A 19,439-nucleotide genomic window follows, 5' to 3' on the forward strand; every position below is an offset into this window, starting at 1 on the left:
ATGGTGTTCGGTGGCGCAACTTCGTGGATTGGTCGAAGTTAGACATTAACACTGTTGGATGCCGGCTCAGTGGTCTAATGGTTAAGTGCTCGCGCGCGAAGCCAGTAGGTCCTGGGCTCGAATCCCGCGGGTGCGGGTTCGTGGATGCGCGCTGCTGAGGGGTCTCATACTAGGACGAAACGGCCGTCCAGTGCTTCCAGGTTCTCCATGGTGGTCTAGCTTCAACTGACTCATGATTTCAACTTGTGAAATTTCCTAAAATCTCCACAAAACTCATTCTGATACTATTGAAAATAAGTTAATTAGTTAGTTATATCATCAAATGTCATTTGCTCTATCATCTAATTGTTTTTGTTCTTTTACACAAGTTAACAATAATTCATAAAATAACTTTTTTTTCCAGTGTATAATTGCAAAAATGTCAATTTCAATACTGATCCAAAAACTTTCCATGATAACTTTCATATGTTAAATGTAACTAAGTACTATACTAGCATAAATATTTCTTAACTATTATAATTAAATTTGTTGACTATTTCATGAAAATACTAGGTTTAAATGAGAACTTACTGAACTCAGTTACAATTGATGTAAATTGAGTCGGTCAGTCAGTCACAACGTAGTACCAGGCACATACATGCATCGGTCCAAGTTGCCACACCTCATTAGCACATGAAGACGAACACCAGATTCATAGAAGCAGTTAACTCAATGGTGTATTATATAAAGGAAATATTGCATATAAAAATATAGTACATGGAGAAAGAATTAGTTCGTAGAAAGAAAGATATGAATTAATTTTAGTTTCATAGTTTAAGGGAAGACAAAGAGTGTATACACCGACGCCATTGTGGTCGATTCGGAGCCACGTCACACCGAGTCTCTAACCACTTCATGATATTTATAAATAATAGCCAATGAAGTTCACTTTATAATTTTCCAAATGTATGGTGTTATGGTTTTTCTTAGTATTATATACAATTGAAGTTTTATGATGTAATGAAATAAATTGATTTTGACAAATAGCATCGAAGATTATTAGTTCCTATTGATAAAAATAAGCCTAAAGAACGTTCATTGAACATTTTTCATCGATTTTCAATTTGCTTTACTTATTCATTTCATGTCTCTGATGTGTTTTTTTTCATGAACTGGCAAATAGAAAAAGATGAGATAACTAATTATTTTTCAAGAAAAAAGAAGAAACAAAATGAGGTTTGTTATATTCTGTTTGAAAAAAAATGCAGATAGATACTGCACACTCATCATATGACGTTTATGAATCTAGGTTTTACTTTATCCAGATTATTAGTATATAAAACTAATTGTTGAGAAATACCCCAGAAACACTTTATATGCATCAAGTAGATTTAATCCAACTCCGATTTTAATAGTAATAATTTTCTAAATTCTATTACTACATTATATTATATGGACGGTGTTAGATTGATATACTTTTCAAACAGTCTTATCGTGCTAAAGAAGTGTGGCATTAGACTTTCGAACCCAGGACCTATCAGTCTCGCGCGCGAGCGCCTAACCATTAGAACACTGATCCGGGCATACAACGGTGTTAATGTATAGCTTCAACCAATCCACAAAATTTAGGGACACGTCCACTATTATCATCAGTGAGTTACTATCTCACAACAGACCCGGTTGAACTCAACTGGTCACTGCTCCTTACTACAGTCTCTAAAAACCCCTTCTGATTTCTTTATACGTTAAAACAAAATATCATTAAAATAATCGGTATTTAATTGCAAGTTATAAACTATGTATGTATTTGTATCGTTAACAAGTTGACAATGTTCTCAAACAATAATGTTTGGATAGTTTTTTATAACAATCATAAATATTTATTGAAAAATATGATACGAAAATTCACAAAAATCTCATTCTGAAGCTTCCTAACATATTTTTCCTGAAAAAGCTTGTCTATTCCTGTGTATAGCTTACAAATGTATTTTGCAAAATTTATTGACGGTTCATCAAAAACTGTGTCATCACATATTCATCTGAAGATTTTAGTGAAGAGATAGGATAATTTAACAAATGATGACTGACATGTATCTGTGAAACGACTGGGGGGAAACACTACTGATAAGCATTATCGACGATCACCTCGTGTTTAATATTTTAAAGTGGGTAAACCAACACACGTTATTTTAATCATCAAATCTATTTAATATGATCGCTGATCAACTATCTTGAGTATTGATAAGTATATGATTACAGCATGAAAGATTGTGATACTTCCTTTGTTCTTTAATAAACCGATGTTGACAATCCTAGTAAACTGAATATAAACATTTAATGACAATGTATCAATGAATATATTTCGACTAAAAAAGACCACGAACATCTATCTTACATGCGCAGTTTGAGTAATATGTACTTTCAAATTACCAATAATCAGAGTTAATTTTATTTTTATACACTATATTAGGCAACGTCACTGCTTTGTTAATTACTTGAAGTAAATGTACAAGATTAGTTGTGAGGCAAACTACTTTGAATTCGTGGTGTTTCTTTCTATTAAACTATTTTATGAAATGACAAAGCTATAAGTAAATATCACTATATTTCAGGAGATTGTATTTATCAGATATAACTTAACCGAATTCATCAAGAAATCTATTCTATAGAAATAACGCTTTAGAGGATTATACTGTTGACTATTAATAATCGGCAGGTTAACTAACATCATTACCCATAATAGTAATTAAAAAGAGGATTATAGACAAACAAACCGGTTATTTTTATGGTATATATATGTATATATGGATGATTACTACATCAAAATGAATATGAAAAAATGAAGATAAAAATATAGCAGGTAAACGATGAGAGAAAATTGACAAATGTGCATTCAGACACAAATACATAGACATGGAAACTAAACTAATGAAACCAATCAAAAATATATCAAACTTTATAGTCAGTACATATAACGAAAGAATATCACAATGTACGCCATATATATATATATATATATATATATATATATATATATATATATATATATGCAGAGACAGAATAATTAACAGGATTCAGAAAATAATCTTCTACAGGAATTCAAAATTGTTGTCTCGTGAAAATATAACAGAAATGATGTGTGTAAATATTTTATTACGTGTAACAAGGTAAGCAAATAATTCGTCTACACTAGAACAATATGAGGAATGCAAATCAACGATGAAAGAGTTCGTCAGCAACGTTCATACATAGATGCACAGTTATACATATATATTTCGGATGAAAAGAAGAAAAGTAAAGTAAATTAGGCGCACTATTAAACGTCTCAAGCATTTAATAACCAAAAATACACGAAAATCAAGTGCGAATAATTAAAATAACGAAAACAGTCATTTTGGGAGATATTGACAAACACTCACACACATATGGACACATACAGAAATACATAAATTTAGCAAGCAAAATGTATTTTCCAAAAGTAAACGATGGAAGATGAACTTTGTTAACTTGTAAACTAAGCAAAAATAGTCGTCAATAAAAGGCAAAACAGAAAGAAACAAACATGACTACATAAACTATGAAAGTATAAAATGGAAATACAAAAAACAATCACAATATGATAATGAACGAACATATGTATATATCACATACTAGTATGTATCATATATAAACCAATAAAATTCGACGAAATATCTGTATTTCATATGCTCATGTGCACTCTCACATTTGTATAAGTATGTGAAAATAATATGCTATGATAAGTATAATGAGTGTAATTTCATACCAATCGGAACTAGCTTCTTAATTAGAAAAAAACAAGTTACTGAGTGAATGTACACAATCTTCGTTAATGTAGAATGAAATCAAGATGAAAATTAAAGATGTGAGAAAAACATGACATTTCAAACTGTACGTTCTTTCTTCAAAAATACATATGTAAGTCAACAAAGTCCGAGCATTATTCTGAAACATTTCAGCATTTCGAAGAACACTACTATTATCATAATAAGTAGTTTGACAAAGAATAATATTAAACAACAACAGTAGAGTTGATCCGGAAGGTAATCATTATGAAAAGCATTTAAATAGTAGCGGTAATAATAATATTTACGGTGATCTTTCTATTGATAACAAAACTATTCAAGACAGAATACTCAAAAATACAAATATATACGTTCTAGTTTTACCAGTCAATCACAATGTTTTGAACAGAAAGCTTCCTGCTAATAAATATTAGAAAAAAGGTAGGGAAGGACGAAAAAAAGCAGACATCATATCACATGATTTATCACCAAACAAAAACTCTTACTTCGTAATAAGCATAAGTTTGTGTAAATAACCGAAGCACTCTTTCAACTGAACACACAGAGAAATATAGTTCAATATAACAGTTTAATATTATTATTTAAGAAATAAATATTATGACGGTGAAACAGATAAATATACTTTATCAATTGTGATAATGAAGACGAATGTTAACAATCACAAAGAGTAATTAATAAGTGATACATACAGAAAATAAGTATTTAAAATAAGAAAGACGTATTATGAAATGATTATATAAATAAATGACAATAATTAAGTGGTTGTTTCAATAAACTAAACGTAAAGAAAGAACACACTGAAAGAAGTTAGAAAAACACATGGAAAAATAAATTAAAATTACTCGGACTGCTTAAGATATAAATTTATAGAATTAGGATAAATTCATAGCATGGTTAATTTCGTATCTTATTCAATCAATTTATGGATTAATATAGGACATTATAAAGCTAAATCCATTAAATATTGATGTTTTTAATGGTGTATAAACGTATTCTTGAAAATTATCAACCAAGAAATTGTAACGAATAGTTTGATAGAAAACATTTTGATCATACTGACTCGATGTAGTTGGGGTAGTTTCAAGAAGAGCAATAACACCGACTAGTACAACAAATGCTGTTGCAGTTAACGTAATAGCATATGTTTGAATTGGACTTTTATGTCGATTATCATGAGTATATTCTTGTTGTTGTTGCTGAAGATTTTGCTGGTGATAACTTTCCTTCAATGTATAACTACGAATACTAACTGGTGATGTTTCGCCGTTAGATGTAATTGACTGATAATTAAATTTCTTATTAGTTGGACCATTTGCACAAACTTTAAAATCATCATGTATACGAACAGCTTCACCATTTGATACATGAATATAAGTTTGAATTTTCGATTTGGTCAATTCATCTGGTTGAGATAAGTTGATATGATGATCTAAAGTTTTATCTAAAGCAATAACTGCTTGTGTATAATCAGTTGGTGTTAGAGTAGAATTTTCTATACGTTTACGAACAACCATATTTGGCTAGAAACAAAATATGTACGAAAAAAAAAGAATTTCAAGCGATAAAAAATGTAAATATCAGATAATTAATTAAATGAGCAAATTAAAACAATCTTTCCGTTGTTAACTGTGTTAAAATCCAATAAAAAGCTTTTAAAACCTAGAGAATTTTTTTAATTTTCAAAGTAAGATAATGAACAGTGTAGGTAGTTCTATACCAACAAGATAGATTTTGACAACTTTTTTCACTTACAAATTTACAACTATGCACTGCATAAATAGTTATAATAGGATTGGAAGCTAAGAGTTAATTATTTATGAACTGATATTGTTATAATGTAGCTGAATCAACTCATTAGTTCCGTTTACAAGAATTTCTCTACTGAATAATTTATCTAATGTCTTAGAGAACCAAAATTTAAAAACTGGTAAACAGATTAATTCATCATTATTGATTTTGACGCGGACAGTACAGGGTTTGAGTCCTGGAGTGGACATCAACTATGGGATGCAGGTAAATACAGCCAACGACTCCCAAAAATGACCAAACGCGTCCTAGATTCCACTGCTAGCCACCGTCATCTCTGTTTAAGTTGAATAGAATTGTTTTAAAGTATTGAACTATATGATTTGAAGATATCGATATTCGGAGACTGAGAGAACATTACAAATAAGGAATCAGTACATAATCTGAGTACATTTTATCTACATTGGTTGACTTGTAAGAGTAACATATAGTGATGATAATCAGCCAGGTAAATATTAAAAGAGTATATACATTAGAATGAAGATATTTACTAAACAGTACAAACAGACCACTTCCATGTCTCTTGCACAATATCCTAAATCACACAATTTTAAGGAGGGAAGTGTATTAGGGTCCCTCTAATATTTTAGATCACTTTGAATTCATATACACCGCATAACCAAATTTATATTTCAGCATCTTAAGAAGATTGAAGAAAAAACAATTCAATCGGGGTGAACTGTTAAATGGTTGCTAATAAACATTTTTATGTGTCCTAAACATTGAAATGACCCTATGATAGAGCATTTGATAAAAATGGCTGACAAACTGTAACCAAGTAAAAAGAATTAAAGGTATCTTGAGTAAAAAATGCAATAATTATGTTCTGAACCTGAGTTTTTTTAATTTCCACTCGAAAAATACATTTTTTTGCCGATTACCAGCTATCTGAAATTAAATTCGTGACTTACCTCTAAACATTTTTCAAGTGCTATAGGCTGAATATTTATCTTTTCAGCGGAAACTGTCTGTTGAACAATTTGCGTTGGTTCAATCCATGATTCAACAGCAGCTTGAATTACAAGGTCTTTCTCATCACCATCTGAGCAACTATGAAAAAGAACAGTATATATATATATATATGAATCGAATTACAAATCACTGTCAATAACAAGTTGCTTTATAAGAGCCTTGTGATAAAAACTGAAATTCAGATGATGAATATCGGTAGATAAATGCTTCGTACGAAGGTAGTAAAATTTTACTATGCTAGAACACAAATAATTAGGGAGTTTGTTTGGTCACCCATAAAATTATAGGCATGTAGCGAAACATGTCTTTTCTGAAAGCCAATCAAGAAACTTATGCTTTACAAAAGAGATTGTCCTCAGATGGTAAGAAATTTAATATAAGGCAAGCAGATATAACTAACACAAACTCTCTTCTCATATAAGAAAAGATGAATCATTCGATTAAAGTTGCCAGATAAATCCGACCTAACAGTTCATTTAGAAAAACCACATTGTTACTACAAAAGCTTTTAGCCTTAATGATAGTTCGGTAGAACGGGGAACAGCTTGAATATAGGAAATAATTCTTTAAAGACACCAAACAACAAAACATAAACCTCAAATGTACGAGTATCAAAATGAGCGAAATAGATTTGTAATGTAAATACTGATACAGATAATATGTAATACACAGTTCATCGTAAATACTACACATTTTAATTGCAAACAAGAGAATATATAAATAATTTAATGATTTTGTTTTGATTTCAGTGATTTACAATGTGTAAATATCTCCTCAGTCTGAAGGTATGAAATGCGGTAACCTGGATTGATAAAAACAATAGGTTTACGAATTTTCTAAACCTCTGAATTCATGTCACAGAGAAAAATGTTAAACAAAAGGTTTGTTAGTAAAAACAATTCCGGGCGACAGCAAAGACAGAACGAATCAATGACAATACAATATTTTGCTAATTGACACTTAAAACACGTCTTTTTTTTTCCAAAACTGATATTCTCATAAAAATTTGCAAATGAGTAAGAAAGATTTTCAATTAATGAAACAAAATGAATAATAAATGCAACAATAAGAACTTACTTCAGCTTTTTGTCGTTATTAGTGGGTGAAGTCTTAGTACTGTTAAGTAGATCCTCCTCACATGGTTGTTCCACTACAGTATCTGGAATACGTTCTATGAAACAAAAAACAACACATATACACAACCGATTAGCGAATTCTTTACAAAAGTGTGTGAAATCTTACTGTTATAAAGTGAGGAAAACTGATGATAGTAAGACTATGAGAAACAAAAAGGGAGTTGAAGGAAGGTCCAATGATTAATTAATGGGACTAATAGTCTTCGGTAATATCCACAAGCCGATACACTCACTTTAAAGAAATAAATATACATGTTAATTATAAAGACGGGTATGCATAAAAACCATTTTTAAATAAGATGTTAAAACAATATTACATGTATGAAATGAATTAACGGACAAATTTACACTGTATAAACATTGACGGATGAGTGATTTGGTGACGATAAGCTATAGAAGAATATTGTTTTTAAACAGCTTAGAGTTACATGATGAAATTGATGTATTGCTAGTATAAGAAAGTAATCTTAAAGAACGCGCAATTCAAAAAAATATTTCGGACTCCTCTCACTGATCACAAATGAGATTTCCAAGCCATCAAGCTTAATATACTGACTAAGGTTCTCACTTGAAAGTGAAAGATAAACTTTTTTATATGAAAAGAAGCGATTTAGTCTTTGTGAAAGACAAAGAAAACAAAACAAGGTTTAAACCTGTGTTTAAATTATTATTAATATAAAAGACTAAAATAATGACCCAGAGCTCAACAGTTACATGGAAAAAATTAAGTTAGAAAATTAATAATAAACAAATACTAATGAAGATAAGGAAATTAAACATAACAAACATAAAACTATTCTATTAACCTTGGGAAAAACGGTTGTTAAATTTGCTAGAATGCTATTAGACAAAGGAGTGCAAGCTGAATGTTTAGCACTAGAATCATGGTTCACAATTAAACGGAAAATACATTGAAAAAACTTTGAATAAATTTGGATTCAATCTTTAAAAACGTCTTTTTAAAAAGAATCAGTTTATTACACACAAACGATCGCAAAGCCTATAGTTATATAACTACTTCAATAAACATAGGAATTATGTTCATAAGAAATTAAATACCCTTTTCTGGTTTTTTTTTTTTCAATAAACTCAAATGTGGTAATTTTTTTATGTGGTAAAACCGTTGTCAATTAAAAAAAATTAAACTAGTTTATTGATGATAACATTTATTCATGTAAAATGGCTTAACACTTTGTCCAATTCAATTCATTGTCAAGAATAATCATAGACTGTTCAGCTTAACTTCATCTAAATCATTTGTCCAACCCCTAAAGTTTATTTACATATGTACTTACTAATTTTCATGGTTCTCAGTCTTAGTAATCTTTTGTAATAAATAATTAAATGTTTGTTATTTTGCATAAATATCCGTTTATTTTACTAACTGAATAATATATAAACTGATGCAACTTATCTACTGGAAACTACTTTTACACAAAGATAAGCACTTTAAGACTAAATCTATGATATCTACATTCAGAATGGTATCAATTTGTCTGTTAGTTCACAATGGAACTTCAAAAATGACATCACCTTGTTATTCTCTGGATATTGAAATATAATTATTAAAGATTATTAAGATGCATAAATTGTTATCGAATTATTATTACAAGTAATGTGTTATTTATAAACCACACAACAACATATGTAGTTAACATGTTATACAAACTATTGCAAATCTGTGAACGATATATACATATATACAAATTGTAAAAGAAATGGATCCAAGAGATTTGGCAATTATTTAAGCGCATACATGTGAATCAAGTAGTTAGGTGATATAAAAAGAAGAAAAATGTATTTGAAAATATAGTTATATAGTGATAATGGAAATAGAGTGGTGGAATCAAGGACAACTGAATTTCAGGATTTATTTATTAAAATTTGAAGAGAACATCAAATTTCTCTCCATAAAGATATATAAATAACATTGTAAAAATCATGAAAGAGTAAAATAACGTAATAAAGCAAAACTACAACCAGCAAAGCATAAAAATATTATGCCATCGATTTAACATTACCTATATCTGTATCTGAAATTATTGAGATGGTTAACAGAAATAAAGAATATGTTAAATAATTTTGCTATAAAAAAATAAATGTGAAATAATATACATGTATACCATATGACTGTTACAAGTGTCTGATCATTTATGATCAAGAAATAAACACTCATATATTCAGATGACCATTTATTAGAAGTATTATTTAGATAAGTGAACTGATTCGTTTATATATTTGTGAAACAGAACTAACTGAAATGACCAAAAACTATGTTGAGTTAGTGGCTTAGTGTATCAAAACTATCACACTGAATGGTTCAGATCCATATAGCAAATAGCATATTGTATACTGTATATATTGCAACACATGATTTAAATCATAACGTGACAGTTTAGCACGTGGTGTTATAACGTCTAGAGTCTTCGTGAAGAAACTAACACCGATATCTAAATACGTCTAGTTGACAAATTTCAAATAAGACAAAGCAAACATTTCAGATCCTAATGCCAGTAACGGCCAAAAAAGTAATCAATATTTAAATGTATCTAGCATCAAGGTAGGCATTTATGAAATTTACAGATTTGTAGGAACTGGTCCCTAAACTATAAAATTTTAGTGAATAATTGTATTGTATAGAGAGAACGTGATAAGATAAACAATTTCTTCATTGTCTTATTTAACATAAAATATCATACAAATAGTATGATGAACATAATTGATACGCTTTTATTTAAGAGAAAAAAAAAGTGTACAAAGAAAATACATATATATCAGATGGATAATGGAAAATGTTTTTGATAAATCAACAACAAATCAATATTTGTGGAAACGGAAAATCCCACCAATTTTCTTTTGTTAAAAATCAACTATATTATGAAAAAGAATCAACCACGCACACATATGCTAGTGGAAAATGCTATAAAATAATCAAAGAAATAATGGATTAAAAGGTAAAACAGAATTCAAGATATATGATTCTTATCTTACACAATAATGAATTATTGCATTTTGTTACCTGTTGTACACTAAATAATCACTACTCAATGGATTAAAATAAGTGATAAGCGACTGTTGATAATTAGTAGACGTAATTGTTAGAGAATCTTCAATGGATGTTAACAAAGGATTTCAGTCTTAAAAAAAGTACAGAAAAATAAGTGCGGATACATATTACACAGTTAGCAAGGTAAGTTCTAAGGTACTGAGTTTGTATGTGTTAAGTTTTCTAACTGAATGTTTATTATTGATCTATTGGTCGCTTCCTATATACCTCCAGATTACTTATGTATTTGAACTTAAACAATAAAGAAAAGTGACAAAATCTAAGGAAAAACTTTATTCCAAAGCAGATCTATTTACAGGAAACCGAGTGCACTTATACAACTTTGTGTATTCTTGATCTCTAGGTAATTTCTGAAAACATACTAAATAAAACAAGTCAAAACATGTATGATATATAGTTATGCAAACGAAATGTGACATATAATCCTTTATTTTTCTAGGTATTTTTGAGAAGCTCCTATTCAATACTGTTTAGATAAAAAAGAATTTCAGCCATTTTTTTAAGGGCTTTTAGGGAGTTTGTCAAGAGATGTATTTAGAATCTCAATTGTATATGTGATATTATCAATGTCATTTATAATTTTAATTACACACAACGTTTTTACTGAAACATGTATGTATATAATTATTTTGTAATGGAGAAACAGAAGTGCAAATCAAATATGTAACTTGACAATCAATTAATTTGCAAACTTGATAATAAAATAAAGCAAAATTCATATCAAATTAGTTGATTAATAGTCACATGTACATCATATGAAAATTGTAAATGCTATGCCATTGATCACTGCCTAGAGTATTATTAAAGTTGATCAAGCAGATTTTAAAAAAAAAGAGCATTAAAACTCAGTAAAAGTGGTAATATTTCGATTTATATGTTGTGAAAAGTCAATTCAAAAACAAAACAAACGAAAAAAAAACTTTTTTCAACACACTACGCATTTAATAAGTAAATGAAACTGATTTTTAAAAATACGTATTGACTTGGTTATTTCAGTAATCGTCTGTAAATACTGAATACTAGTAATAGTAACTTAGCATTTATATAAATATAAACGAGGTCATGATATAGTTTAATGAACATTGTTTACAGTATGATAGCCGGATGCACATAAATTCAATTATTTTATATTGTATAGCACTAATTGTATCTATTTGATCATCATAAAAGTGACTAGATCAATTTATCCATTATATACATAACAATTTCAATTAATTATTTTCGTTAATTCTAAATTTTTTTTTAAAAAACCCGTGGTTTATTCATTTTGCAAATCGTGAAACATGAATAATTGAAATAGACTGAGTTATTCTAATGAAAATTTTAAAATGACGTCTTAGTAAATATTTCATCATGTTTATTGTTTACCAAAGAATATACAGTTATATTGCTTATATTTGTTTATCGAGTAGAGGTTATCATAATCTATTCTGAAATTTAATTTTTTATTTAATAAGAAAAAGGAACTTATGAATGTATGTAAGTGAATAAGTTGGCATATATATCATAAATCCAAAACAAAGACTTTACTATCCATCTGTAAATCCTTCACTTGGATCTTGGATAAGATTTATATAAGGCTAAAAAATCTGTTCATACTGACTAACATGAGCTATATTGTACGTATGGAAATAGTTTTCAGTTATTAGAAAATCTGTTTTCTCGTGTTACAGACAGAAGTGTGAAATTTATGAGTCGTTACAATTACCATTTTTTTACACTATTACTTTTATTGAACGATCATATTGACGTACATCAATTGGTATACAACTAATAAGGAAGCATGTAATACGATATAGAACTCAGTTCAGACAAACATGCTGAGTAGGTTTCTCGACAACGACCTTCCGCTTTTTATTTTTTTAGTCACCTCTTAAATAAGTTTGCTAAAGTAAATACTCAAACCAGGAAGATTATGTGAATGTTATTTTACATCTGGATGAAATTAATATGCTGCATATAAAATAAAAGTGTTCCATCTGTTCACTTAACCAAATCAATGTACACTATATGCCATTTTACTCCCACTCATTTAGTTTTATGATCTAGCCATTTACATGGAAATGAAGAGGCTCTTACCAAAATTTAAACGTTAAATCCCAGATAACTCTACTCTTAGTCTCCCTTAGAATCCTTAAGTGTGTTTCTAGCCTTATACATGGAAACGAATAAGGAAATATAATGTACTTTCATGAATCCGAGAATATACTAACAAATCATCATATGCTTACTACTCAATAACTTTGAAAGTTAATTATCAGATTTTTGGTGAGTACCGTAACATCACCGATTGATCAAAGTTGGAATTGTAAACCAATGGATATCTACTCGGTATTCGGAAGATGAGTGATTGCCATGAGGACTCAAGGTCCTTTTTTCGACCTCTGGCGTTGTCATGAATGCCCATTGCTGGGGACTCACATACTCCAACGAAGCAGCTGTCTAGTGAGATCTAGTTCTTAATGATTCTCAAACTAAAGTTATTCCATCAAGCACAGCTATGACTTCTACTAAATCCAATACCAGTTACTCTAATTAATATGGCATCTCTATTACGAAAATTAAATCAAATGTTATCTTTTTCCGTGTAAGCTTTGCCAAGATAATCCATCGTTTTCTATTTTCTAATTTACTGCCTAATAAACTCTGTTTTCGTTATATCGTGAAGTGATCTAACGTATAAAGTTGTTGAGTCGAGCAATAATTAGTATCAAAGTCATGGAGATATGTATTATTATATATTATATGCTACCATCTTACTCCAATTCTATTTCATATTTTTCATTTGCTATCAGTATTTCTAATCCCTACTTCGTAATAATCACAATATTATAGTTTTTGACTTTTTCACCTTGTCCTAATAACTTTGCTATCCTGACGGTTCAGGGAAGGACATGCACAAGTAGACTACACTGTATATTCTTTATACTTTTGATTTTTACAGTACAATTTTAAAGTATTCAAGTATCTTTCGGTTGGCCTATAAATTTGGAATCGACTAGATTAACATACATCAACAAGAAATAAACTTAACAACTTACTTAATGGTATGTCTGAAAATGCTGATATCAATGTATTAGTTTCATCTAACATTTTAGGCCTTTCGGAACGATTACCAAAATAGTCATTAGATGGTCGAAGTCTTCCTGGTAATGTAGAACGATTAAAAGCTCCACCAGAATCTGAATTAGGATAAAGTCCAACTACTTTACGGAAACTAGAAACTCTGAGGAAAAAGTGTTAATAAGAAATGTCTGGTCAGTAGCAGAAATTTTTGAATAAAAGTGGTTTGGTGCTACAAAACAATCCATAAAAATCAGTGGCCTCAGTTTTCCTATTTTATGGAATAGGAAAAATGAAACATACACCAATATAAAATAACATTCGAAAATCGAAAAGCTACTACTATTCAGGCATACAGTCAAATAAATCGAACAATGGTTCTTACCGATTAGTTACTTAGTTTACAGATCTTTACCGATGAGCGATTCCGGAAGTTTATAATATTTGTACCCGATGTTATAGTCTATTTGTGTATCTAAGCTAACATTTTTTGCTTTCTCATATACTTAAAAAGTGTAAGCGAATCCGTATCTAACCAATCAAAATGGTACATAAAGTTTTACACGTCACTAATACTTTCAAATATTGATAGATCATTAACACAGAAAATTCAGTAAAGACAAAGGTTATCATACCGACTGAAAGATTGTTGAGGTAGGTTGGCGATAGATCCAGTGCAAGCTCGAAGTTCTTGTTGTGACCGTCCACTGAAAAGTAAGAAATAAAAAGCTATTTATAGTGAATACAATAGACGTAGTAAGAGTGACAGAAATTTGAAAAATATAACAAACTTAGTAGTTTGACAAAAATGTATGACAACAGAATATATAAAAAATCGGATTGTCTTCAATATGACATTATTGTAAATTGTTTTGGAAAATAAATCCATGTCATGAAAATAGAAAAGCAACATTCATATGACTGGTAACATAAAATTAAATGCTATTTATAAATATGTATTTGATATATGATATTTTGACAATTCGAGTAGATTAAAAACACTATCATTACACAACAATCTATTTAAGCAGTTAATTCACATTGTACGTAATTTGAGATAGATGACTTCAATTGCCAACAATCAAAAATCAAATCCGATTATTAAAAGAAAACAGAAAACTAGTTTTAATGTTTTTAGTAAAAAGTATACCTAAAAACTCCAAAAACAATATTTCTACACCTTAATTAACAAAATATTTAATATATCAAACAAATGAAGCTGAATTTTCTAACTCGATTAATATTAGCATAAAAATCAATACTTTAGTGTAATTCCAGGTCGAAATACTACGAAATGCTTTAACGTCAATTACATTTAATAGACATATTTCATTGTTATGTTGAGAAAACAGAGTATCATTATTGATGGAATTTATTAAATATCGACCGATATCTTTGTGTGAGTACAACAATATCACAATAAACTATATCTAAAATAAGTAATATTCAGAAAATTGCATCCGTTATTAGAATATAATAATGAACAATTCTATATGAGCTAAGTTATTATGTGTCAATTAACTTTAGCGGAAAAAACAAACAAGTAACGCATTTAAAGTTGATATTTAAGGTTTTAAAAATAAATAAAAAAAAATCTAAATGATTGGGAATATACAAATTCACTGATAAAATTGGCTGATTTTCTTTTGGAAAGTAAACTTTTACAACAAGCTTTAACAAACGAAATAACAAATGAAGTTTTGTAACAATGAAAATAATAAAAAAATATTTCACATAACATTGTTATAATTTAACTGTATCATCCTGTTATTTTATTTTGTCTGTTCCACAGTAACCGATTCAAGCAGAAATAAATAAGGGAATTTAAGCATGTTAAGCTATAAAATGTTTCGAAGTTATTCTACTGGTAATTTAACATGGAAAACATTATTTTCTTTATAAAGAACTTTGGAAAATTAACAAACATGTAGATTTATGCTTAACAAACAGGAAAACCGCTAACTGAGCTAATATATAAGATAAGTAAAATCGATATGCTTTTTTTCATAGTTTTCAAAATGAGGAGAATGATAAAACAGATTATGAGATTCACACCGAAAAGAAGGAACTTCGACTAAAAGCAGTTGTCAGACAGTAACTCACTGATTACAATGGTGGATGTGTCGCTCACTTTCGTTGGTTAGTTGAAGTTAGACATTAACACCGTGAGATGCCGGCTTGGTCATCCAGTGATTAAGCGCTCGCGCGCAAGACTGATAGGTCCTAGGTTCGAGTCCTGTGAGCGGAATCGTAGATGCGCACTGCTGAGTCCCACAATAGGACGAAACGGCCGTCCAGTGCTCCCAGGTTCTCCATGGTGGTCTAGATTCATTCGAATTATGATCTCAACCATTGAAATTATTGCAATCTCCACAAAACCCCTTCTGATACTAAATAACATACGCTCACTAGTGACTGGCTTCAAGATGTATATCATGGAGTTCTAGTGAGAAGAAGCGACCAGTGGAGTTCAACCGGGTCGGTTGTGAGATAGTAAATCACTGATGACAATGGTGGATGTGTCGCTTAATTTCGTAAAAGCATTTATATTTACGAACTTAGTCAGTCCTAAGTAATATAGAACCTGGCAAATATGTTCATTAGTTGCCGAAACCTATTTGAATAACAAGATGAAATTGTCAGTACATATCCCGGAATAGCAGAGGAAGTAATAGCATTAAGGGTAACAATAAGGACTAGTCGTAAAAGATGTAATCCAAGAAGAAAATATGGATTGGCGAAGTAAAAATACATAAAAGGTAATCGAGAAGACCAGTATCTAAAGTACGACATAGGGTGAATATATTGGTGTTATTGTCAATGATTTTGAGTCACGTTATCTAAAATGGACCTTAATCAGGCAGTCTACACCTATAAACATAGGTTGGTCCAATATTCAGCGTCTTCATGGATTGACGCTGTCTCAGTTTGGCCTCCCTAGCTTTCTTCCAACCTATTCCTACAATGGTAAAAATCATGAGTCGAAGTACGCAGTGGTTATGCACACAAAAATCCAGGTTCTAATCATCCCTCAGTTCACTACTTGATCAATAAATTTCAGAGTTGAACTCCATAATCGCTAATAAGTTGATACCAAGATACACGAGCAACGCTTCGGAAGTATCTATAATTAAACACTTGTAACTAAAGAATATCTGCTATTTTTAGGGGCCAAGTTTAACAGACATTAAGCAGAACCATGAAATCCGCTACACAGTAATCCTGTTATTTTTGGAAAACGTAGCTCGCCTACACCATGTATGACGTAAGTTGACTCAAGTCAACCAGCCTTTCTGAATTTGCGCAGAGATTTCTTCAGACATCAATTCACGAATTTGATGATGTATATAAGCTGTTTAAATGAAGTTATAGTGAATTATACACTACATATATTCATAAATCCATGTTTTCCTTTAATGTAAACTTGATATTTTTGAGAATCAAACCGATGCAGTAGGAATAAATTTTTTAAAAAAACTTAAGATTATTAGTCTAAGTAGAGCACAATTTTAAATATTAATGATATTTTAGTAGCATTTGAACGTAATATATAATCTAACTAAATGAGATTTAAATACGAGGTAATATGTGTTAATCTTTCTATCGAGTTTCTATTCTTCGTCATAAAAATATGGTAGAAGGTTTGCGATAGATATTCATTTTATCACCAAGATAGTAGACAAAGCTAACGGGTTATTTACAATGTGCATGTTGAATTTATGAAATACCACGTTTAAAAAACTCTTCCATTCAATAACACTGTCAAGTACTCACGATTAAAGAAAATTGTATTTACGGATTTTAATTGCTTAAACGTCTCTGAGTTTTTTTAAATATAAATTGACACTTTCACCTCTTTGCTAGGTATAGCATTGAAGTAGATTACAGTTTCTTATTTTTAATTTTCTATCACAAATTTCCGTTTATTTAAGTCTTAATGTAAATAGTGATTTAGGTTGTGAACTAGTTCGCTTTAGTAAGTAACCTGTAATATTTTAACATAGTTCTGTCGTTTATTCTGTAAGCTGAAAATGTGATAGAATAAAATAGGGCATGATTAAATCAGATACGTAACAACAGCCAGATTTAATCTTACCTAAATCGATAAACGTGACTTCGACTGAAGATATTCGTAGTAGGCTTGATTTTCTTCGCTTCACTAGCTTGTTTTAAACTAAAAAAAATAAGAGTATCGTTGTTAATAGCAGTATCACTAACCATCAAATATGGACAAAAAAACGAACAGCTGATGGAGCAAAAACAGCTTTTCTGAAATAAAAGCTTTCTGATATTAGCTATATGAATGGATTTTGTTTCACAAAAAACGAAAGAATCGCCATTAATTCTAAGCACAGTGAAGTGAGAAAGAGTACAAAGTGAAGAATGATGGTGTTTAAAAAATTTTATTTTTTTGGCACACACACAACCAACTTTAATTGAATACACATATTTCGTATGTGAACATTATACTTCAGACTTATTTTTTGTCAACAACATTTTATCTTTTTTCAATTTAGAAAACAATGAATAAATCGATTGACTTGATGCTCAAAGGTCGCATACCTTTTAAGGATTACATATATAATTTAATGAAAACGAATGTAACCTAAGAGCAAGGTCATAGATGCTATTAGAAAAAGGATTCCAAAGTATTACAACTTGGAATTATAATAAATGAGGGGTGTTTCAATTATCAGTTTTCAAATCAAAGGTGAAAGAAAAGAACCAATAACTAACAAGGTTCAAGATGAGAATTACGAATCAATTAGTTAAAACTTAGGAACGACTTTACGGCACTCATTATATGTACACAGAAATATCATCTGTTTGCTAATACAAGTAGCAACAAGAAATCAGTGAATGGATGTACAGTATATACTAATATTATGAGTAACTGGCTATAAACCACCTACATCAAACAACGATGTTATGTAGAAATGACATAATCAATCAACAACTATTAAGCCTGAGAAAAACTAGACCATACAATCCTAACTGCACGTAGCTAAACCGAACTATGCAGAATTGTATCTATAAATAGATATTGCTGATCAACCAAATGAGTTGCTAAGTACAAATAGTTTTATTTTAGTGCCTATCTCTGGTCTACGATTGTTAACATAAATCTTTAGTTCATTTCGAAAAACAAATAGTAAAGCTGATGTGGGATATTATATTACAGATAAGGAAATGGATATACTTCGATCTCAATGGTAAAATAATATAACACTGACACTCATAAAAACATATTTATTGTCGTATTACTGTGTTTACTGAGTTAAGCAAAGATTTAACTTTATTACGAGGGCTTGTAAGACTTTAGTAGAACAAAAGGTTTTTAGATGAGATCTGATGTGTTATTTTGAAAAACACATATTCTTGAGAATATGAAAATTCAAACAAAACTAGAAGATTCTGCACACAAAGTTTCGTACATAGGAATTTTTCTCCCATGTTCATTCATTAAAATACTGTACTGTTGGTCTATAAGATCTGATTATTTACAGTTTAAATGGAATCAGTAAGAACAAATAATTATGAAATACTCTGATAATTCTAAACCAAATAAAAATTATGATATACACAAACTGT

General features: G+C 29.8%; 1 protein-coding gene across 2 annotated transcripts in view; it reads right to left on the bottom strand.

Annotated features, from left to right (window-relative positions):
- Positions 1–2,744: 2,744 nt before the first annotated feature.
- The window catches only part of FRMD3_3 (FERM domain-containing protein 3), a gene marked incomplete at its 3' end in the record, with an annotated part of 40,799 nt that continues 24,104 nt past the window's right edge, over positions 2,745–19,439 (bottom strand). Inside the window, exons 11-16 of one of the 2 annotated variants that reach the window (XM_051215823.1) lie at positions 17,944–18,021; positions 14,483–14,554; positions 13,826–14,010; positions 7,659–7,752; positions 6,521–6,659; positions 2,745–5,323 (exon numbers count right to left, since the gene is read on the bottom strand). In XM_051215823.1, the coding sequence (XP_051066357.1) occupies positions 4,724–5,323; positions 6,521–6,659; positions 7,659–7,752; positions 13,826–14,010; positions 14,483–14,554; positions 17,944–18,021 (1,168 nt within the window). The remainder of the gene's footprint in view (positions 5,324–6,520; positions 6,660–7,658; positions 7,753–13,825; positions 14,011–14,482; positions 14,555–17,943; positions 18,022–19,439) is intronic. The other variant, XM_051215824.1, reaches the window with a different exon arrangement.

Source organism: Schistosoma haematobium, chromosome 4, assembly GCF_000699445.3.
Source record: "Schistosoma haematobium chromosome 4, whole genome shotgun sequence".
Classification (NCBI taxonomy): domain Eukaryota; kingdom Metazoa; phylum Platyhelminthes; class Trematoda; order Strigeidida; family Schistosomatidae; genus Schistosoma; species Schistosoma haematobium.